This window comes from Seriola aureovittata, chromosome 2, assembly GCF_021018895.1.
Source record: "Seriola aureovittata isolate HTS-2021-v1 ecotype China chromosome 2, ASM2101889v1, whole genome shotgun sequence".
Classification (NCBI taxonomy): Eukaryota; Metazoa; Chordata; class Actinopteri; order Carangiformes; family Carangidae; genus Seriola; species Seriola aureovittata.
Genome location: NC_079365.1, coordinates 3,362,016 through 3,386,758, shown reverse-complemented (window position 1 = coordinate 3,386,758; position 24,743 = coordinate 3,362,016). Strand labels below are relative to the sequence as shown.

At 39.8% G+C, this 24,743-nt stretch overlaps 1 protein-coding gene across 1 annotated transcript in view; it reads left to right on the top strand.

Annotated features, from left to right (window-relative positions):
- hdac11 (histone deacetylase 11) overlaps positions 1 to 22,672 on the top strand; it is a 33,292-nt gene extending 10,620 nt beyond the window's left edge. The window contains exons 8-12 of the mRNA XM_056401629.1: positions 5,993 to 6,069; positions 7,107 to 7,169; positions 16,898 to 16,994; positions 18,103 to 18,281; positions 19,246 to 22,672. Coding sequence (XP_056257604.1) covers positions 5,993 to 6,069; positions 7,107 to 7,169; positions 16,898 to 16,994; positions 18,103 to 18,281; positions 19,246 to 19,488 — 659 coding nt within the window. The 3' untranslated portion in view covers positions 19,489 to 22,672. The remainder of the gene's footprint in view (positions 1 to 5,992; positions 6,070 to 7,106; positions 7,170 to 16,897; positions 16,995 to 18,102; positions 18,282 to 19,245) is intronic.
- The last annotated feature ends 2,071 nt before the right edge of the window (positions 22,673 to 24,743 follow it).

Sequence of the window (24,743 nt, the reverse complement as noted above, 5' to 3'; positions counted from 1 at the left end):
GGCATCAGATGGGTATTCATTACCTGCAAATACACCGGTATCAGCATACCTGTGTATTTTCCTATTAATTTGTCCAAGGAAACTATCCTGACCCTGACTGACAAGTTAGCAGAATTACTGAGCCTTCCCACATTAAGAAACCACAGCACCTCAGTTCTGCTTTAGGTCTGAACTGTGCTGAGATTTGATGTGTTGTTACATTCTTCACTGAATTTCCCCGGCAGAGTCCTCATCCTTGTAGAAGGCAAACATCTCACTCAGAGTGAGTGGATCTGAGTGGTCTGATGTGGTTGCTTGGTCAACCATGTTTTTTGAATCTGAATAAAAAAAAATCTTTATATATCCAGAATTTATGGCAAATTAAGCAGGCTTTATACTCTGTCCCAGGTACTTGTCAGATGTCACACCTGTCAGAACTTTTTAAAACCCGCTTCACGCCATGATTGGCCAGCTTTGCAGAGGAATCGAGGATTGTACTTATCTCTGTAGCTCTCTTTGTTGTTACACAATTATTTATGGCACTTTTCATGTGAACAACCAAGTGCAGCGCCGTGAATGTCTTCTTGGGGAGACTACCTCAAAATGAACTGAAATGATATCACATCGGTCTATGACAGCTTTTCACTCTGACTTCCTATTTGGATCAGGATGAAAAGCAGCACATCTTTGAACCAGTTCTGAAGCCATAAACCAGCCCTGAGTCCCACTTAAGACGACTACAGAGCTTTATGCCACAGATACAGTAAAGTTAGATGTCAGATGTAGACATCAGTTAGAAGGATAAGTCTATAGACGTCTATCAGATAGATGTTGAATGGAACTGTCTTGTTATTGATCATCTGACTGTCTATTAATCATATCTGAACTATAGTCAAAGTCTGTCTCTGTGAAATTGGCCCCAGGAAGACTAAGAGAGATTAACATCAACCCTCTTAGAGAATATCACACAGATACACAATCTGTCCAATTATGAACCCAAACTTCCACCATTATTATTCCACACCCCACATTCAGAGTGGGCTTTCACTCCTAACCTCATTTACAGGTTTTTTAATAAAAGGGTTGCTATGTATATTTTTATTTGATTTTACATTAGAAATAGTTGTAAACAGTATTATATTGATCTAATATTGATAAAATTTGACTGACAGTGACCTCGAAACCCACCACATGTAAGATTCCTAGTGTTCCCACTAAACCCTGCCCACTTTAAACCAGTGAAAAAGCACAGAGAAAAAAACTGAAATACACAAATATCTCATGTAAATGAACAAAAACTGTTATTTGAAAACTCTATGTTTGTGTAGGAGCTCATCGCTGATTAAATGTAGGACCACTTCATTTCATATAGAAACTAGAAACCATGTGACCTGATGGGATCACACCGGCCGCGATGAGTACTCAGTTGTCACTTAATATTACATGAGTACGCAATACTTATGGGTCAGACCACACAAAACTTCAAACTACACACCTGTAAAATTTTGTGACTGTCTCTTACACGATTGTGATGCTATCATGTTGACAAAATCTGTCCACAGACTGACACACATATAAACACATGTGAAAGTACTCAGCCTCTGTGGTAGTTCCTGCTTCTGCTGGTGTCTTCAGGACCGCAGCCAAGCTGCTGTGGCTGGTAAAAAAACTCTATCAGCAGAACTTTTACTTTTCAGTTGTATTTATTGAAATATGTTAGTTGCTGTAAGAGTCGGACTCCTCCTACTTCCTCAGTTTTTTGTCAGTCCCACATAGTAGCCCAGTCTTTTCCACATTGAAGGCCTCTTTGTTGTTGTGTGGAGATTTTCTTTGGGGACACTTGCCTCTTCCTGGAGCTCGTGGGCCTGTGACTCAGGGACAGGCTCCTCCTCCTGCTCTGGCACCTCCACCTTCAGCTTGGCAGTTTCCTTCCCAAGGTCCTGAGTGTCTTTGTCCTCAGCCTTGATGTTAGCTGAGACTACAGTGTTGGTTGAAGTTAGCTCTTTGGCTCGTGGTCTGAGATCCTCCAGCTCTTTGTTAAATGACCTCTCCCCCTCTGAGGTGGCTTTCTGCAGGATTTGGACCTCCACCACTATTTTCTGTTGCGACTGGTCCCCGGTGCCCCTCAGCTTTCCGTCAAGGTCCGGCTTTTCTGCATGAACTTCATGCGGCTTCAGTTGTTTCTGAAGGGTGTCATTTCTTTCTCTTTCATGCTTAAGCTCAGTTTCATACTTGAAGTTGATCGTGTTGTATGAAACTTGAATTTGCTCAAGTTCTTGTTGAAGAGCTGCATTCTCATCTTTCTCCACCTTGCATTCAACTTTCAGTGCTTCCAGTTCTTTCAGCATCTCCTGGTTTTTCCTCTCAACCTCGTCTTGAGCAGACTTCACTTTGCTTAAGATGCCATGGAGCTCTTGCAACTTTTCCAGCTCTTTCAGTATGTTCATCCTCTCCTCACCCATATATTTTGTCACCATGCTCATTTGGTGATAAAGCACATTCTTCATACCGTGGTTATGTTGTCTCATGATTGCCTCTAGTGCCACCATGCCTTCAACATGTTTGAGTCTTCGCTGAAGTGCCTCACACACTCTCCTGGCACTCTCCAGAGCTGTGTCCATCTCCTCCACCTGTTGGCGGAGACATTTTATTTCTTTTTCCTGGTCCTCCATTGTGACAGAAAGCTCTTTGGCCTTTTCTTCCTGTTCAGCCAAACACCAGCGGTTGTTGTGTGTCCTTCAGTTTTGTTGATGGATTCAACTTATTGTGTCACTTCGACGAAGAGTTCCTGTTGCTAACATGCATCTGATGTAAATTTACTTTTGCTTTGTCTCCAGAGAAACTGGAGAGAATGGAGACGTTTAAAATGTCAAAGATGGAATGAATACTACATTCTCTTCATCCCTGTCTACATTTTTGAAAAATTACATTACAAAAAATAAACAAAATGTCTTTTACAAAAGCAAAACACTTTTAGTGCATGTTATAATGGGGTAGAGGACTGATAACATACCAGAGGCGAAGTGGATAGAGGTATGAGGGAATTAGTAATCACATAAACTATAGAAGCCTTGCTTACTCAACTATTGTATTTTTGTTGTCATGACAACCTCACCAAAACATTGAGCATATGGAATAAAAAAATAGCTTTTCTCTTTTAAAATTGATCTGTACACACACTATAACCTAGAAAAGTGGGTTTCCTTTTTTATGTGTCCGCGCCAGTGACAGCTTTATATTCTCAGGCTGTCCGTTCCATTCTCATGAACTCCAATTTCTCAGTCACACCTTGATGGATTTTCTTCAAATTTGGCACAAACATTCACTTGGTGAGCTGATTAGATTTTGGTGGTCAAAGGTCAAAGGTCAAGGTCACGGTAACCTCACTAAACACGGTTTTGGCCTCTTAAATGTGGTAACTCAGGACCACCTTGAGGAAATTTGCTTAGATTTGCCACAAAAATTCACTTGGACTCAAAGATGAACTGATTAGATTTTGATGGACAAAGGTCAAAGTTCACGGTGATCCTACGTTCTTGTGAATGCAGTAGCCTATATATCAGGAACGTCTAGAGGGAAAATGAATCACCTCTGTCACACTGAGACCTCATGAAACAGGGTTTAGGCCATAACTCACAAATGAATTCACTATTTATGAAACAATTGAACTCAAATGTCTATAACAATAAAATGAAGTGATGACATTTTATAACCAAATAGTGGAAGGTGAACTTCACTGTGACATCATAATGTTCTGCAAAAACACTTCTGGCCATTATTCAGTGCTGTAATTCAGAAATTAGAGATTGTGACCATATTTGCTGCAACTTGGCTGGTAGGTGGAGAGATACAACCGCGAGGTGGTGATTCTAGTTTATTTCAACCTGAGAACATATTCTGTGATCTGGGCTAAACCAACCATGGACAGGTAATATGCAGGGAAAATGCACCAAAATGCAATTTGTGTGCACAATCAGAATGTCATGAGAGCCATGACAGTGGAGCCATGTTTTGAAAATACAAATGCAAAGTCCAGTCATTATTCCTTTATTTTTTTACAATATTCATATTACAGGAATTTGGGGCCAGTGCAACTCACCCCTTCAAATAAATGAAGTAAACTTCTACATGTGTGAGTCTGGACCTTAGTGTTGATACTGAGTGAACCCACCCAAGAAGAAGTGACAGAACTGTGACTCTGGAGTCCTGGATTAGGTTCCACCAGCTATTCATAAATCCATTACTGAGTTTGTGTATGATGTTCTTTTCAAGTTCTTATTACCAACAAGCTAGTTTCAAGCCGGTGACTTTCTTAATCAGGCATTAGCTCGTAAATACTTCAGTATTGTGTAAGTCAGTCTCTAGGAAACCTCTGTAGTGCCGTCCAATCAAGGGAAACCGCTGGTGTAACTTGGCTCCGGAGGTTCAAATCCTCCATTCCACATATAATTATATTAAGGCCAATAAAACACTCCATAAACTTCAGGAAAGACTGTGGCTTTGGTTAGATATTGAAAAAGTCGTCATCTGACTCGTGCCTCAATTCAGTATTCACACTTAGCGGAATACTTCCTTTCCATAATCTCACGTCAACCAAGAGATTATTGTTGCCAAGAAGCCGAAAAACACTGAAAGTTTTGTATGTTTTGTAGATCTACTATGTATGAATAGTGTTGTGGTCAACATAAATGCTCTTGCCATCCATTCAGCATTACTTCATTTTTCTTACACAACATGCTAAATAATAAGTTATTGTGAATGTGAATCTCATGTTGACGGGACAGAGTTGCATTATGAAAAACTATTGACATTGAATTTGAATGTCTGATGTTTTTTCATCCAGATCCTACTGTTTTAACAGTCGTCAGATATTAGCATTAGCACTACTCACTCTCTGGAAGTCTGCAAAGGTCAGGAGACTCAAGAGGCTCTAATCTGTGCTGTCATGCTAACACAGCCTGCATCTCCTCCTTAGAACTGAACCACAGGCTTGATACTATTTGTTCCTCTCAGTCAGAGAACGTACCTTTACCTGTAGAAAACTGCCCTTGCTGATGTAATTTTCACCACCTAAATATCTGTCTGTGCATTTACAGAAGTGCTGATTATCAGTGTGATTTGCCAGGTTTGATACAGTTGATAATAGTGTCAGTTGTCCACCAGTGCACAAGTGTCCTTGGGCATATAGATGATTTCAGAACTGAATCTTAGTGGTTTAATCTTTCCATAGAGGGCAGTGTACTATTTGGAAAAACATAGTGATACAAAAATATCTTTAAATTGATGTTGATACCATCTTTGCTTGGGTTGGAGGTTGTTGCTGTTGTTGCTGCCATCAGTGGCTGTGCTGACTGAATAAGAGGGTCTTTGGCTGAAAAGCCAGGGTCAGCCTTTATCCCTCCCTCCCAGTATGTGCCAAGCAGGGAACCAAAAAAAGCCCCATCAGGTTGTAACTTTGCACCTCCTGCTTACTCAGCTACTTCACACCTTCTGTTGATGAATCAGGGGGAAAAAAAAATCTTCCTGCATCAATAAACAGGATTTTAATAAAGATATAAAGAAAATATCCGATGCGCCTGACATCTGTGTATTGTGTGTCTCAACATTATGAAGATGTAGAAGCTTCAGAGAAATGATGCAGTAAATGATAATCATATCTCACCCATTGCCTTACCAGCCTTTATTAATATTCTACCCGACAGTATAGTTTAATGGACAGGGCAGATGGGACTCTAACTCTTATCCTGAATGAGTGGCTATCATCCCAATTTCATAGTGTTTCTCTCCATCGCTGTACATTGCTGCTTAAGTAGCAATTGAACAGCCCCATTCTGGTGTCAATACAACCATTGTTGTGCTACAGGGCCATTTTTATAAGTGGCAATAAATTCAATAACAGCCTATTTTAAATCACCAATGGTCATTGTGAGTAATAGACTGCTCAGATGTGCAGTGACCTGCTCAGCTTGTCTAATGGCCCTGACACTGAGCTAGTGAATTTTCTGTTTCCCAGGAGGAGGCTTCCACCACTGCTCCAGTGACAGGGGAGGGGGCTTTTGTGCCTACGCGGACATCACTCTGGCCATCAAAGTAAGACTGATGTTTACAGGTTAAGTTCATTGGAAACATTCACACTTATTGGATTAAAGTGAGATTATGTAACTTTTGAAAGAAGTAACACTTAATATACTCAATACACACGGGAGGTTTGCTGCTACAGCCTTCATGCTCTGGTGTGACTCGTAACTTATGGTGGTTGATGATACTGTAGCTAATGTAAGCAATTTTTTTTTTTTTTTTTTTGCTGCATGGCCAGAATCAAACAGAAGAAGGAGAAAAAAGAGAAACGAATAGAGAGCAAAGTGCTTTACACTAGATGCAGCACATTCATTCTTACCCTGATCTTTTTTAGTGCAGAGTCCAAGATCTTAAACCTTGTCTATGTTACAGTTCCACTAGAGGAACATGAGAGAAACACAACCATGAATTTACAGAGGAACACAAGGTAATCCAACCAGGAAACACCTGAGAACTGAACTAGTAATACAAGCTGGAATAGATCAGATGAACTGATAAAGACTGAGGGGAAGACAAAAACTTTAACACACAAGGGAGGCAAGGGTAATTAGGAACAGGTGAAATCAGGGCGAGGGAGACAATTAAAAGAGTAGGAAAAAAAAAACACTGGAAATAAAGCAATCATTCACATAATAGGAAATATATACACTAACACCTGTTTTATCCTTTAAGCTTCATTGGACCTGGTGGCTGAAATTATAAAAGAGTCATTTCAGAGTCATTTTATAGCCTTTTGGTTTGGGATTCTATTTGGGGGAAAGCCTTTATAGATCACAACCAAAAAAAGGATTTACTGAAATATCTCCCATGCAGCTGTACCCTGTTATACTCTACGTAAGAGTTAGAAAGAGATCAAACTGCTCTCTTCAAAAGTTGAGTATCAGTTTAACCAGGTTATTGTGGACGTTTCTGAGTTTCCATTTAAATGTAATTCTATCTCAGAAATAAAAGATTTACTTTGGAATCCCTCAGTGAAAATCTGAGCTGTGATATGTGTTAACTGTGTTGTCTTCAGAGACAAAGCAAATATTTTCTCATTCATCCCTCAGTTCCTGTTCGAGAGAGTGGAAGGCATCTCCAGGGCTACCATCATCGATCTGGATGCTCATCAGGTGAGCCAATACCATTACCTCTTTCTGTGTCAATGTGAATTGCTGCTTAGGAGCACACACACACACACACCGCCCTTTTACAGCAACACCAATCAATGAGGCTCCCTGTGGGTCAAATTGGCCCTTACTGTCATATTTAGTGAAGTGCATCTAAAAACATCTCCCCCTGGCAAACAGGTGAGTGCATACGGGCTTTGGGTAATATTGGAATCACTGGGACATCTACTGTAATGTCAGCGACCTGTTTGTTTGAGCTTGTTGACACAGTGATGTGTGTGTTCGAAATATCTTTTCATTTGATATGATTCTAAACACATTATTCCTCTTTCAAACTGTGCTGTAAATGTGCTGCAGTACCAATTTTGCTATATTATTCATTTTTTATGTGACTTGTAGATTCATCACCTCTTAAAAATAATATTCATTGAACTTAATGACATCAGCTGAGCTAGTACAGAATCAGTCAGTGTGCAGTGGTTTGCAGTTGGACACAGCCTTACCTGACCTGACAACAGAAAACTGTCATTTAGCATGCTCTTTCTCATGTTTACAGTAGTAACACATTTGATTTGAACAGTCAGTTGTCCAATTTGACTATTTCCCATATTCTTTGTGTATCCATTTAATTATTGTGAGAATATACTAAAGGTTTAAAATAAAAAATCTCCAATGCAGCAATATAAATCAATGTTTTTCTATTTGGCAAAAACAAAAAGAGTTGTGTTGTGTTTAATTCAGTCTGAGCTACAAATTCAAGTGTTTCAGCCTCATTGCTGCTGGTTCAGGATCTTAGAATGTCATTTCTGTCCTTTTTGTGACTGGAATAAAGTCACTATACTATTTTTCATTCCTGTATTCACCATGGAAACTCTTTCTCAACTACCAGCAGCTCACAAGTAAGGAGTTCACTTAGAGCTATGTTGTGGCTTCTAACTGTAGTTGTAGTTTGTGAATTCAGTCCACAAAAAAAAAAAAGAAATATAATACATGTTGCTGGTTGTTATTAGCAAATTATGCTACAACAACGCAATAATCTTAAACCTGTTCCTTGTTCAGAAGCCTGTTTTTGCAGAGTGACAACTAGACGCAGGATTTGAAGGACGGATGAGTGGTTGCAGGAGAAGGCCTGTAGTGGTGCAGCACAAAGCCTCTTCCCCTGAGATCATCGTATATTTATTATATAGACGTTATAAGCTAGAGGTCGACCAATAAAGGACGATATAATAACGATTGTTTGGGGGAGGAAAGAGCTCCCCACTGGAGTTGTTCAGGTTGTTATCAGGAGTTAATCACATGCACACAGATCTGTTGTGCAAATCCCTCAAATGATCAGATCTGGCCATTAGCCCATATTTGCACCAGGCTTGCATTTTTGGCTAGCCAAATTCTACCGACCATGCTTGCTAGCAAAACAGAGACAGCATGCGTTCGGCACAGCAGCAGTTATCATCAGGATTAATGATACCACAGTATAATCAACGAACTTATCATGCTCATAAATTACGAATAAAGCTGCCTTATATAAAGTTCCCCAAAAGTTAGTTTAAAGAACACAGTGACATTAACTTATCTACACTGATGGAGCAGCTGTCAGAGGCAATTTGGGGTTCAGTATCTTGCCCAAGTCACAGCTTCCTTTTTGCTGCGTATCTTGTTAATCAGGTCACTGTTGATGGACTGAGCTCTCCCCAGCTGTAGATAACTATGACTCAACATTTTTGGAAGTCTGATTATCATATTTTAGTCTTACCTTGTGTTTTCGACATGATGACTTGTATCCAGCACCAATTAGCCCTGAGAACTGTATTAACATTGATGACGTCTCAAGGTTCCCGAGGTCTATGGCTGTATTCCAGAAATAGAGCTTTATTCATTTTGAGCTATGGCTCATTGGTCATGATGTGCCTTTACCTATTGACAAGAAGGGGATCAATACAGATGCGGAGTAAATAATTCATGAAGAAGAACAAAAGAGCAAATCTGCATGAGGGCATGGATACTGGCCTGAAGTGGCCCTCTCAGCAGTTAATTGGACAGAGGGAAAATATTAGGGATATGCAGTAAAATCCTAATTACGACCCTGAAACACGACACTTAAAGTGCTCTTATTCTCACATAAATTGAGGTTACGACCTCGACGGCTGAGTTACTTTTCAACAACAAAACCGTAGTGATCAATTTTAGGTTTGGTTTATAACGAGCTCGACTGGAGGCCTGATGCGAAGCCATATATACAACCATAGGAGCCGTATATACACTGTGAGCTGTGTGCATGTGATAAGGTTCTCTCACAAGCTTTTTATAAGTCCAATGCATTTTTATAGACCCTCCACTGATATATGTAGCACCTCACTAAATAAAGAGAGACAATGATAGCTGACCTGTCCATTGACACTGGGTGAACTATATAAACACCACTACTACTTTAACTGTTTGTGTGTTGACTCACCTCTGTGGAACATTATGAGGTGGTGTTGATGTAGTGAACTGTATTATATAAGAAAGTGTTTCTAATATTTTGTCCACATTATTATTATTTTTTTTATTTTACTTGTGGATCAGTGACAAAATAAATGAGAATCATAATGACTGCTGGTAGTTCCACAGAGGGCACAAGTGCTTACTTTGGTAGATTGTTGTTAATAATAATAATAAAAGTCTTTATTGTCCACGGATGTGGAACTTTGCCTTTGGCTTCACCGCCTGGTTAAAACACATCATTGTAACTCACAAACTATAAATACAATAATAAAATGGCACCACATGCACAGTAAAGACAACAAAACCGGACATGATTCTAGTGTGAATGATGCTTACGAGTTCAACAAAGTTATTTGGTATAAAGGATTTTGTGTAAACGTTCCTCTCTTCCCGACGGCAGTTTTCTGAATTCTTTAAAAAGGGGATGAACAGGATCATTGTTGAGCTGTCTGTATCATCAGTCTGTATATACGACCACGCTCACCACCACCATGCTTAATAAATGGAATAATGTAACATATTAGAAACACTCACGAATTATAGCCTCAAAAATGATCATGGAATTGGATTAACAAAAGTTTTTAACTATTTTACTAATATTTTGGTATTTTGGTGCACAATGGTCTCTATTTTGGTTTGCCATGTGCTTGTAGTTCCTGCTTTTACATGTCCATAGATTTATAGATACTTAGTAGTTCTTAATAATATTACTAATGCTTCTGCAATTCACCACACCATTGCTTTGCATCAAGCCACCCTCCATTTCCATCACTCTTCTCGTCTTTCCAGTCCATCTAGTTTTCCAAATAGGTTAGATTTTGAGGCTACATCCTCACCACTGTGTTTTAGTTTTAAACATTGTAACGTTTACTCCTGGCGTCCACACTACTCCAGAGTTTTCGAGGGCGCCTAAAGCAGAGACTTCTGGAAACACTGCTGACAACTTGTGTGTCATGTTGTAGTCTAGAAAAATGGAGACCTTTGGAAACTATGACGCAGAGTCCCACGGTCGCTCCCTGATTGGGTCTCATCAGCCTACTACTACCAGAGGTGAAAGCAACATGGATAACGAAGCATTACTGACCTTGTTGTTTTTGCTAGCAGCTGCTCAGTTAACTTCTGCATTTTAACGCGGCAGCTGTCCCTGCTGTTCCTCGTTCAGAGTAAAGTTTGCAACTAAACAACTGCAGCGTTGACGATCAGCTTCCTGTTTACAGCGGCTCGCACACGCCCACTGTACGTGAATGATCATGTATGTGTGTTTTCAGATGTGATTTTATGGACGGAGAATGTTTTCGTTTTATCCCGCGGTGACACAGATACACAAAAGTGCAATGTTTCAGAGGCAGCTCTAGTGAATATCTATATATACGTCAGTCAAGCCTACAAACATTATCTGTCTCTTTATTCAGTATTCACAATATGTCTGTCTAGAAATGTGTTATTCCCACTGAGTTCAAATTGACATTGATAATAAATGACCATCTATACTGTACATGTCTAGAGAAAAATAGATGAAAAAGAAATGTTCTCTTTTTTGTCTTTTGATTATGTTTTGTTAAGTAGTGATAGATGGCGCTATCATTCGATACAGATGTTTGAACTTGGGAAGGGAGACTTATCTGTTTTTAAGAACAGAAGGAGAGGCCTGTTTGAAGGCTGCAGTGAAGACTTTCGGCTGACACTAACAAATGGCAGTGAAAAGCAATCTTTTATTGTACAGTACAGTATGTGTGGAGAGGATAAGACTAATAAGACTGCAGGCAGGCAGCAGGAGCTCAGGCAGCATATAAGCTGATTTATAGTCTCAGGCTGTCTTTCAGAGAGGGAGCAGAGCATTCACGTACAAGTTGATTCAGTCATTGTCTAAAGTAAGCCTGTATCAGCCCTCAGTGTGATATGAGTTTGCTGGTTTATCTATATATTACAAACTGAAGCTTAATGCAAAACTCACAGTGATCTATACTCTTTACATAGACTGCAGATGTGCTGTATAAAGGTTTTATTAAACAGTAATGCTATCAGTCACATTCATCACATTTAACTTTTTTCTCATTATGTGTTCTCTCTTTTTTGGCAAATGAATTGGACTGAAATACGAGTGTAGGGAGGTGGAGAGAGAGTGTGTGTAACCACGACTGTAGAAAAGCAAACAAAAAGAACAATTACACTTAATGTAGGGTTGGGCGATATGGTCTATAAGTAATATCACAATATTTTGAAATCTCCTCTATAGAGCTTCATAAATGCATGATTTAACCCTTGGATGCATAAAGAGACACACCATCATGCTTCACTGCTGCTTTGTGTGATCTGCAGCATTGATTCCCAACCTGTGGGGCGCGGCCCTCCGGTGTGCTGCGCAGGTATTGCAGGTGGGCCGCCAAGTCATTTGCAAAACAGTACAGTTCTGGTGAAAAAGTATGATTATAAGAAAATGAAAATATCAAAACTGTTTTTAAATGCTTTAAATGATTTGCTGACGAACCCCACTTCTACTTGTTTGCTCTCTCAGTCTGATTGTGCTAAAATATCACGGCAACAGGAAGAATTAAAAGGAAAGAGATTTAAGAGGCAGATGGTCAACAGACAAGTGACCTCTCCCCCGTCAAACAAAAAAGGAAAAGCTGACGCCCTTTTTGAGTTACGTGATGAGGTGCGGGTGTTTTTCCTGGACACAAAGTTTGAACTGGCACATGGCCTCAGAGATTTTGAGTGGTTGGCTGCTTCGGGTTACCTGGCCGATATTTTCAGCCACTTGAATGGACTTCACCTCGGCCTCCAGGGAACAGCAGTGAACATGTTCAATGTCCAGAATAATGTCGAAGTGACCGTTAGAAAACTGGAGCTGCGGGTTAAGAGAGTCGACCATTCAAATTATGACTCGTTTGAAAATCTGTCAGATATTGTGACAAAGGAACAGATTCAGCTTCCAATCACCGTGACCAAAGAGCACCTACAAGGTTTGAAGACCTAGCTGAGCGAATGTTTTTATACAGTTGGATAGAAAACCCATTCGCCAGACACAGTGACACGGCCCTCGCAACCCTGAGCGCGAGAGAGCAAGAAGGTGGATCTCTCCTACGAGGCCGCATTGAAACTGGTTTTCTCACAGAAGTACATGACAAACATCTGGCTTCATGTTGCATCTGAGTTTCCCGATCTGTACGACAGAGATGTGAGATTTCCAGAAAAAATACCTCTGTGAGACGGGATGTTCTGCGCTTGTGGCATTAAAAACTAAATATAGAAATAAACTGAATGTTGAGCGAGATCTTCCATTCTGCCAGACATCAAGCATTCGGTGGCCGCTATGCAACATTAGCCGTTTCATTAGGTGAGTCAACATAATGTTGACCTATTGTTGAACCCATCCACTGCAGCTCTATAATTATCAATAAGTACGATGGCAATGTTTTAATTTGTTTTGTTGCAATTGTTGCTTTACTTATTGAAATATTTTTCTTCTGGTTATGCCTACAGGCTGAATTTACTGTATAGTCACATTGAATTTCAGTCTGTTTGTAGGCCATGTAGTCATTTGTAATGAATCAGCTGTGGATACGTGTCGGGAACGGAAGCCCCTGTATGAGCCAGCAGTGGATGCTGCATATAGCACAAAAACACAAACACATACTGTCTTTCTATGTGGGGAGTGGGAGGGAAATCCACAATGGACTGTTGTTTTGAAAACCATGCAGTCTTCATATTGTTGGCAGTTTTATAAAAAGCCACAAGTAAGAGTGCAATGTTTTCATTTTGTTTCTTTGCAATAATGGCTGTTGCTTGTATTTAAGTTTGCTCTGGCTATGCCCGTGCTGAATTTACAGCATATGTGTGTGTTTATAGGCCTGTCGATTTATTTCTCATTTGTTGAATGATACCGTTATATAATTCGTAATAATTGATTCGTTAATCAGCCTATTGCAGACAGCCCGTTTAATGTAGTGCTGATGGACAGCTCCTTGAAAACTTTATAATACTGAAAGTGACATGTTTCAGATGTTGTGTTATTGACTGTGGAGCTTTCGACATGTTTCCCCTGCTTTGTGCGGCGTGTTTGCCCGTTATTATTACATTAAAAAGTGACCTGAGAACCCATTAGGCCATTTGGCCTCCTCTTGTTTTGGGGTCGCATGTGGGCTGCCAACATTTTCGACATTTTCAAGTGGGCCGTGAGTTGGAAAAGGTTGGAAACCACTGATCTAGAGATTTGGTATCTGGCCTGTTTTTCACTTGTGACCAGCAGCAACCAGCAATAAATAGACAGGGAGACATTTGTTGATAGTCATACTGATATGATACCAGCAACATTATATATAACTGACACCTTTCAGTAGCCTATAGTTTCAATGTCTGGACTTCTTATATGAATACTGATATGAACATGACACAGACATGAAAAAAAAAAGTATTTATATATATACAGTCTATATACAGTATATATATATATTTATTTATATATATTTTTAACCAATTTAGTAACTGCATGGAGAGACAGAATAGACCACATGTACTAGATGGTCATAGCAGAAACCCAATGTTGTTCATAATTGTATTATGTTGATAATTTAACAGGGGGGGAAGGGCAGTGTTTTACCAGTGCACTCTCTTTAAATAAAGGCGCACGTTGTGTTCCAATACCGTTTCTTTTCTGAACCAGTTCGACTGCCTCTATCTACAGTTTACGTTTCTAACCACGGATAAACTCGCTTTGGCGCTTCACTTTTATTTTTCACTTTTCATTTCCCTCTGCTCCAGATACAGACACACACACCTCCTCACCTACGTCACACATGCGGAGAGCGTTATGGACAGGAGGGGGAGTGTGTCTGTGAGAGGGAGATAGCGAGAGGAGTGAAACGCCAGAGAGAACTTCATGCCAGAATCTTAAAACAATTACTTGACATTTTATGATGATATTGTCATTTACTACAGCCCACGTGAAACAAACTGCGATACATCCAGTATATTGGATATATCACCCACCCCTGACTTAATGTGAAGTGAAAAGGCAACAATATGAACTGATAAAGAAAAGATCCACAAGGTCTGACATCTGCCATCACGATATTATCATAGGTCTGTTATTAACACGATTTCAATATTTCATTTTTAGAATATCACAGTTCATCAATACCAGTTTATCGCAAGACTGCTAATTTAAAGAGTGGCAAGTTAGTGAATGTGATAGATGACAAAATGACATCATACCCATGTCCTGAAATATAAGTTGTACAGGTTTGATTTAACGAGGCGATCAAGGACGGTGCCAGCTGTTTACTTTGTCTTTATCTTTGAAACTAACTTACATGGCAAACATTTCTACATGCAAACATTCACACTAGCAACATTAACTTTACGATTGCTTGCAAGCTGCTAAAATGTTCCCAAGTAGGGGGTGGTACAAAGTATTGATGCACAAATACACTGTATTACTTCCGGCTGCGATACTTTACCGTATGCGTTATGACAGTCCCCGCTCCTCGTGCTTATCAAATGATTCGCACTGAAGAAGAAGAAACTCACAGGGGGAATATGGCGGACACCGTGGAAAGAAGTGAAAACAAATCAGAGAGGCATCGTAATCTTTCAAGTTGAAGGTCTGGGCCGACTTTGGTTTAAAACACCTAAATGTGTGTTTTTTGTAGTAAACTAAAACTTTAAACTTAATTTACACAGATTGAAAAGATTTTATGAAGCACAGTTGAATCTTGAATGCTTTCTCACAGCTCAGCCTTTTGCCGGTTTCTGGATATTTTTCATTGGAATGACGGCACACGTGGTCATGGATAAGATGTAGTCAGTGTATGTGTGTGTGTGTTAAACGAAGCTAATCTTAGACTCTGCACGTTGTTGTACATCTTTTCATCTCTGACACCACAAGGCAGTGAACGAATACATGACTCCTGATTTTTGCCTTTTTAGGGAATGTTTTGTTCTTCAGTTACAAAGATAGTGTGATGTATCATAGATGATTAGCAATGTATAGAGTATGGCAGAATTACTGTATCGTGATACCGTTGTTGTCATGGGCAACGTATTGTGACAGTATCACATTGTGAGCTACTCTGTGATAGCCAAGTATGCAGATCAGTACCATCAGTTATTGATGATCAGTTTACATGTATACTCAGTCAGTACTGGTAATGATAATCGTGTCATTTACATTTTTGTCAAGAATCATTTCTATTATGAGAAAGTGACCTCCACCAAGGAGGTGTATTGACTCTTATTAGATGCTGTTAAATAAGTGGTATATGGTTGACAATTTAAAGTTAACTATCAAAGAAATCTGACATTAATGCATGATATCATGTATAATGATATGATGATGACACTATGGCTTTGATCCAATTATTTACAATAATCCAATTATTAATGTTATAAATGTACTAATTCATTGTCTAAAAAACACACCTACATGCATGAAAAAACAAACAAACAAGAAAACACTTCATCAATTTTAATGGGCGTGAAAATAAGACATTATCTGTAAATCTGGCACGTCATGGTGATGAAGTTCCAACCCAGGATTGTTTGCCCACACACTACAGTAGTGCACTAAAGTACAAATGACTCAATACACCACCTCTGTAAAGATCTGTGCTCTGCTGAGTGTGTGTTCTATTTACTTAAATTAGATTTAGAAATGAATGAAAAGTTAATTAGAACAGGCTCTTAGTATCATTTCAGTTTCAGTATTGAGATGTTTAGGATGTTTAGGTATCATATCAAAGTCATCATTTTAGTATCATGACAACTCTAACACCTCACATGTGAAGTGGAACCAGCCACACATTAGAAAACATTAGATTTTTTTTTTTTTTGCTTGCATAGCATTCACCAATGGATTATACACTCACTTAGGCATGATGTTCAGCTGACACCAAATTGCCTGGCTTGTCCCATACATCCTCCTTTCCATTCAGTAATACCAGGCTTGGCACAATGCCTAATCTCCTCCTGACCGCAGCCAGACACATCGGGTGACAAATTGAGGGAAGGAAATGAAAAGTGATGAAGTAGCCATGACTTTTTTATTAAGTATTTTAACATTTAATGCCTACAGATGACAAGACTATTTATCCCTCATCTGGAGCTGTCAGTCAGCGCAGTGCATCTCAGGTGAACTAATGTGTCGTGTGACACCTGTGTAGACCATGGCACAGTTAAGAAATGCTGCAAAAAAAGGCAAGGACAGCATCAAAGTGCTGAATGAAAGATGTGGCTCCGCTGTGTTACAGGGAAATGGACACGAACGCGACTTCATGGATGACAGGCGAGTGTTCATCATGGATATGTATAATCGCTACATATATCCTGGGGATGGATACGCAAAAAGTGAGTGAAAGCATTTTCTTCTCAACCTTTTTTTTTTTTTTAACTTAAATATCATAGTAATTCAATTAATTAATATCTTTAGACGGGTTCTTCTGCTTCTCGTGAACTTGTGTGCTTAAGTGTGATGCATCTGGTGACAAAATAAGCTCTCTGTTCCCCTGATGCCTTGTTGGCGGTTGAGGTTGGAACAGAGCGGGCAGCCTCCTCCAGTTCCAGCCCCTAGATGTCACTCAGTGCCATTTCAATTATTTAGTGATTTCCCTCAGCACTACCACTCACTCTATTAGCTCTCAGCAGAAAAACGTCCAGGCTGTGCAACACCATTATCATGGCTTTAACACTATTGAACATGTTAATACATTAAAGCCGTTCTGACAGGGATCGCATGTTAGCATTTTACCCTAATTTATACAGAACTCTGGAGACGAGACGTCGCAGTCCTGCCTTTAAAATGCTCCCCATCCTCTTCTTCTATGCAATTAATTGAATTCTTGACATTTTATAATTGGCCTCTCCCGTAATGAACGTGAAATAAATGTACACTCTGGCTTTTTTAAGATAAAAAATTCTGCTTCATATGTTATGTATTTTCGTTGTACCTTCTAACACCAAAGCTTACAATTATTGACACTTTTTTCCTTCAAGTCTATAAAACTAGCAGGATGAGACTTGAAAAACTACCAAAAACTCTGTTCTACATGCGTTTGCATTGCTCCTGCTTTTGCAGCTTAATTGTTTGAACTTTGAAACATGAAGTTCTCCTAATTAACCTTTTTCATCATTTGCATTAATTATGGAAATGTACATCCTAATTAATTAAAGCACAAATGCACTATTGCATATCTGAGCATTCTGTAGAAAAGAAACTCAATTAACTACCTGAACTTCATAAATATAGGAATTCAGTTATCAGAAATTGTTTTGCCTGCTCATGTTGAAAGAAATTCAGTTGCATGTAACACTGCAGCAATTACCAGTCTGTATGTGAGGCCTGTGGATTGAGCTCAACATTACTACTACTGTTTCATAACAGTTGCTTTATTGGTGGCAGCTATGTTCCGTGGCTTCGTGCTGTGGCTCTTGAATGTGTTATTTTTCTGTCTTTCAGGAGCCATAAAGAGGAAGGTAGAGCTGGACTGGGGCACTGAAGACTCTGAGTATCTTCAGAAAGTAGAGCTCCACTCCGAGGGAGCTCTGAATGAGGTCCGACCTGACATCATTGTCTATAATGCAGGGACAGACATCTTGGATGGGGACCCACTTGGAGGACTCTCCATATCACCACAGGTACTGCACCTGCTGCGTCAGCACCTCTCTAAAACTGTGTCGACAGAAACTGAACATTATAATCTTAACGAGGGTCAAGGATTTATCGCAGGACTGTTGGATTAGACTGCATTAGGTAAAAAGGTTCCTGAACATTGCACCATGGAAGTGACACCAATCTGTAGCATTTGTGTGTTACAATGCACCTATTAGATAATTCTTAGCAGAACATCTGCAGATTAGTCTACATCCTTCTTTACTCCTTCAAATTCTAGGAAGGCTAACATCAACTATTTTTATGTACTCTGCTGTAATGGCAGGAAAGATGTCTGAATATAGAACTGGCAGGCTCAGCTGGGTCAGGTCACGTGAGTAGTTCATGTATTTAATTTGTCAGAAAATATGAAAGTATACTGAGAGCTGATCCGAATGAGCCAAATTTGGATTTATTACTTTCTGTGTGCAGAGATTTCCGGCCAGTGATCTGGCAAATTCCACAAAAACAATAAAGCACATAAGGTGAAGTGGAGATAATACTGATGTGTGTTGCAGAGCTAATTTGTCACTGGCGCTGGTAAATGGCCTTGAAAAAAGAAAGTTGCTGCAGCTTTAATAATTGGTATTTAACGTTCTGAACGTGAGTTTCTGCCATGTCTAACAATGTTTAAAATCAGCCCTCGTGCTACAAATTGCTCCACCATAAATGACACGAGCCGTCCCGCTCTCAATCCCTAGACAAATGGGGGTGTGTGTGTTTCTTTTCAGTCCCTCCCATATGTGTCGCCCTGAGAGGCTTAGTGCTCCACAGTGGAACAGGGCGATATAGGAACAATCAGTCCTCTTCCAGGCCTCCCCTCCCTCCTCAGGGGAGCAAGGCAGCGTAGATAGAAATGTTAGCCAGCAGCTAAACAGAAATCACAGAAATTAGCAGCAATGTCTGAAGCCGTGGACAAACTGACGACTTGTATTTCCTCTTCCTTGCCAGGGCATTGTAAAGAGAGATGAGATTGTGTTCAGGGCTGCAAGGAGACGGGGCATCCCTATACTCATGGTAACATCTGGGGGATACCAGAAAAAAACAGCCCGCATCATCGCCGACTCCATTCTCAACTTACACCAGCAGGGCCTGATTGGAGCAGAGGCTCTGGAGGGGGAGGGGTCATCATCTCTGGTGACCAGCATGATGTGCAGCTCCGGACCTGCAGGATCAACATTCACTGCTGTCTGAGGGGCATTAACACTCACAGGTGTGGCCTCCACAGCTGTGACATATGATGGCAGTGAATTAACTTTGTGTGAAAGCAGCAATGATATTGTGAGGAATGTTTGTTATTTTGTGTGTGTGTGTGTGTGTGTGTGTGTGTGTGTGTGTGTGTGTGTGTGTGTGTGTGTGTGTTAACGAGCTTTGTGAAGTTGGCACTTCATGAAAGGGAATAATCATTCAAAGAGAAAAGTTGTACTGAAACAATAGCGCTCTCTTGACTACAGCAGATTTACATAAGCTCTCACATGCGACAGAAAGAGTATTAAGATTTGAATCCGTGGGAGAATGAAGGGTTTATGTTTTATGTATGTTCAGGGCTGCATTTTGTTGAGGTATTCTTTCATCTCAGGAAATGTAATAATGTCATTGTGAAGGATATGATATATTAATAGTCCATAAAATGGTACAGAGGTGTGATGTTCTTACAGATACATGTTCAGTATATTAATTATCCTCCATCTCACTTTATGGTAACGGAGGTTAAAAATGAAGATAACAACTTGAGAAAAGTGTTGTGATCAAATATAATTTAATAGTGGTGTTTAACCTACAGGACCTAATGTCTTCTTTAGTCCTCATAAGCATTTTGTTTGATCATTTCTAGTCTAAAATGTTGATTTTATCTAGATAATATTGTAATCAGAGTGTGTTTGATTAATCAAGTTAAACCATTGATGGGTTTTTGTACTTAATGCACTCTGTGCTTTAAATCCACTCATATCTCCAGTTAATGTTTACAGGGAGCCCGGTATGATTTCACTGCAGCTACTTAAGTGTTTGGTCTCTAAACTAAAACATGTGAGTCTGTGCACTTTAACTGGTGTATGGTGACAGAAAGTTCACCTACACATTCCTGAGCTCCTAAAAAAAATCAGTGTTCCTCTTTGCAGTGTGCTCCTGTCATCCAGACATCAAAGTCCAAAAACCGAGAAGTGTTCAGTGACTAAAGAGCAGCCCTGACCACTGAAGCTTTTCATGGCTTTTACTTCTGATTGGTTTCAGAACTCAGTGCTCCATAAATGATGTTTACACATACAGTTGTTGAACCTCCATCAGACACACACTGAATACTGAATACGTCTGTGTAGGTGTGTAATATTGGTGTATAAGACTAACTAGCCCATTCTAGTTTGAATTTCTGTACAGTATAATGTTTTAAATGAACCAAAGCCTTAGTTCACCTTTTCCTTATTTGCACATAATATAAAATATTGATATCACACCTTCATGCGATTGTAAAGCTTCACAAGGCATGTTGATGGATCACTGTGAGAGACGGGAGCAAACAGAGAGAGTGGTCATGTGGTACGGGGCCTGAACCGTCCAAGAATGTGGCGATATCGCCAAAACACGTCTGACAGGGCAAGAAGCACGAGCGGCCGGATATTCAGCCTGATTTCAAACAAACCTAGCCTGGTTCCAGACTCCTGAATCACCCACATCACTGGTTAGTTTGAGAATTTATCTTTAACGGTTGTTTCCTAACGGTGAAACGAGACTGATAATGACAGCTTTGTAGGTGAGATTAAGAATGGGAAGTCTGTTGACTACATAGCTAGCTACCTGGGAACATTTCACCAGAAATGGTGATGCAGCCCTGCTGACTGTTGTAAATCGACATGAGGGAATGATTCATCCAGCATAACTGCAATGTCTGTGAAAAACATGATACAGCCTCCATGTTAACTGACAATACGTCAGCAGGACAGAATCTGCTGACCCCACCCCCCCACCCCCACACACACACACACACACACACCCCCTAACCCCTCATTTCAGATCGTTTCACTCTTGGTTGAAACTACAAATAAATTGGTTTAGATAATGTGGCTTATGTATGTAGGACATGTCTCATCCACTGCTTGTGTTTCTCACCCCATCAGAATTTGTTCTAGCAATGTTGCCATGTTCCCACATGTCAGCAATATCTTTTAGGACAAAGTATCAACAATAAACAATAAAAATTATCATCAAAATTATATTATACAAGTTGTAATAAATTGTAACCATCCTTTAAATCCCTTAAATCTAGATTTTCATTCCTCACAAGGCCAAACCCATGACATCTCAATTTGTTTTATTTAGGTTAAATAGATGAGTGTGTTTTACATTCAGATCTTGTCTCGCGCAGCTTTAGCCGTGCTAATTGACTTCCCAAAGTACAGCAACAACCTGGGGGAGTACAGTAGTTGCAGGAGGAGGGATGGTTGCGCATGTGTTCACACTTTGAAGTTTCACAGTGCACTGAGACATGGACTGTTGGCTTCTGAGTACCTGTGTTGTTGTGTGTGGAACAAACACATGGACAAAGAGAGGTAGACGTCAGTTTGCTGTGTCCTGTGTTAGGACTGGTAAGAAGAAATCCGACAAAGACAAAGCCGTTGACCAAATTAGAAGAGACGTTAATGTTACTGGTACTTTTCATAATAAAACCACTTCCTCTGTGGACTTTGGCGTGACATGAGATGTGTTTTTCTGTTGTGCAGCTGAGTGGACCTGAAGCGACAGCTGGCAGTTGCCGCTGTAATGATTTTTCTAATGTGTTTTCACATTCATTATCTTCTGCTGCTCTGGCTCCCCTCTACTGTTCCAAAAAAAGTTCCAAAAGTTAGGACTGGAGCTCAGACTCATCATCATTTAAAGGATTAAAACGCCTATCTTTGAACAGCATGAAAAGCAGTGTTCGGTGCTTATCCAGGAAGCTGTTTGGACACATTCATAATGAAACTGTGAGAGGCAGGCCATATTAGCGGTGTCAGTGCTAATTAGCCAAAGCCTTTGATCTGGTGTGCTGCTTTTGAATGCGGCTGAAAGGTTTGGAGCAGTCTACCTTTAATTAGGACTCAGAATATATCACTTACTGTATGCAGGCTTCCTTAATACCCGATGCTATCCCAGATTCCAGCTCATCAGCTCCTTTCTGTGTCAGCCAGCGTTTTAGCCATTTGAGTTGATTGAATGTTTCGTGCCAAAAATAACACTCAAGTCTTCAAAGCTGTACTGTATATTTTTTTTTGGTGTGTTTGTGGTTTGTGCTGACATTGGAAATTACGTCTATGCATTCATAATGACATTGAATAAATCCTGTAACAAAAAAAAGGTCAGTTTTTTTTTTTTTTTTCATTGATTTTACTGCCCGTGCTTAAAGTATGGTATATTTGGAAAACTGTAGTTAATAAAGCTGCTGCTGCTGCTGTTATGTAGTTCAGCATTTCTCTGAATTTTCCATTGAGTGCTGCTCGTCCCATATGGGTGTTCCTAAAGCCCTACCCCATATGATGTAATGACAATCCAACACTTGTACCACAGTGACTCAGTAAGAAAATATCTAAGTAAAGTCCCTGCGTCGTTGAGCTTCACTGATGCATCCTACTGTTGAATTTTCAGATCATTTTCTTGCCTATCTTACAGGTGGTTCATCGCACAGGTCCAACCTGAGGGGAAATTGTTAAAGATAAAGTTTTAGACCTGTAGTAGTGCTATGGAACGTTTTTTTGTGAGCATGTGTCTATAGTTTGTTTATTTCATTCACATGCACAAGGACATAGATACATACATACTATACAGTCCTACCAATGGTGTCGTGCTCTTCCGCTGATCAACAGATGGCGATAATGTGCCAAGACATGCTCCAATGCACCAACAACAGCAGAGAAGGAGAACCTGCGACTTCGTTAACATGAATATAAACAATACAGGATTAGCCCAATAAATGATGATATAAACAAACAACTCATAATCTGTTGTTGCTTATTTAACTGATATGATGCTTGTAGAACTGTTGTATAATAGTAGTATCACACTCAAGGTCATGATGTTGTAATGAACATCAGCACGGCTGTGATTCGGTCGTAGGTACGAGGCCGCAACATCACTTCCTCATGGATGATATTGCTTAATTATAAATCCCCAAACTGCTTTCATTCAGTCCCATTTGTTCAATAAAAAATGATTCTAAAGCTCTCCAACCCAAGTATGCTAATGGTCAGTTAGCAAACTCCTTAGCTAGTTAGCTTAGCTCTGTTAATAACAGAGCAATATAGTTTAGGTTTTTGAAGGTTAATAAAAGTGTCTGATACAACACAACCAATAACTTCCTCTATGAATAGTCAAGTCAGTTTTTTATTCCTATAGCGCCAAATCACAACAGAATTTATCTCAATGCACAAGCAGATCTAGCTTCCTCTATTTTGGACTCTCTGTTGTCAGCACGGTCAACGGTCATGTCAAGGCGGTTTGCTATTGATAAGTTCAAAGTTGAAATGTATGCAGAACATTTGCACAGATGAATCCTCTGATCCTCTGATCAGAGCAGTTCTATTAGAATGAAGTGCAGAGATACACTGCAGCAGCCAGAGTATGGACACTGGAATAACCTGTAGTGAGTCTGGCTCCGGTCATATACAACAGAAACATCTGTGATTGTACACTATGTTAACTTTAGTGGGATTATTTGAGTCTGCTACACGGGGTAGTATAATCAGTCACTACATGTTCAGACAGTACACAATAGAAAACACATCACGTCTTCACAGTGAATACTGGACAGTTGTGGACACAGCTAATAAGAGTTGGTGAGATATCAGTCCCACTCCGTGCACACCCACAGTCCTCAGTTATCGGGCAAAATTTAAAAAAATAATAATATGTGTGAGGACAATGGTGTGAAGGCTTTAACTTTTCTGCATGTTTGTGTTGTTTTCATTTCCCAACTGACTAGCAAACTATTGTTCATGCACAAAGCAGTGCAGCAGCAGAGTTCAGCTTTTGACTAAAAAAAAAAATTCAATCATAACAAGCAGTTGTACAGACAAACAAAAGATGCTACCTTGTACTTGTAACATGATGTTTGGCTCTCATTTTTGTCAGCGGCTGATTATTATAATTATACTGTTGTTTTGCTCTTCAACAGAATTATAATTAACAGGAATGAATGGTCCTTAACATATGTACTAAGGTGTGATACAAGCTTCAAGCAGGAGCCACTTTAGCCCCCTAATGCCCTCCCATAATCACCATAAGATGTGACACAGAACCAATTATACTAATGAACTCATTAATAACACTAGTCAGTGTATTAATTAGTGCATATGTAAGTAACATCTTACTTGTCTTTACATAACACATGGGCGATATTATTTTGAACTCTGGAGGTTATTAAGTAGGAGCTCCAGAGTTCAGTGTGGAGTTATCTTGCATTGGTACAGAGTTATTGTGTT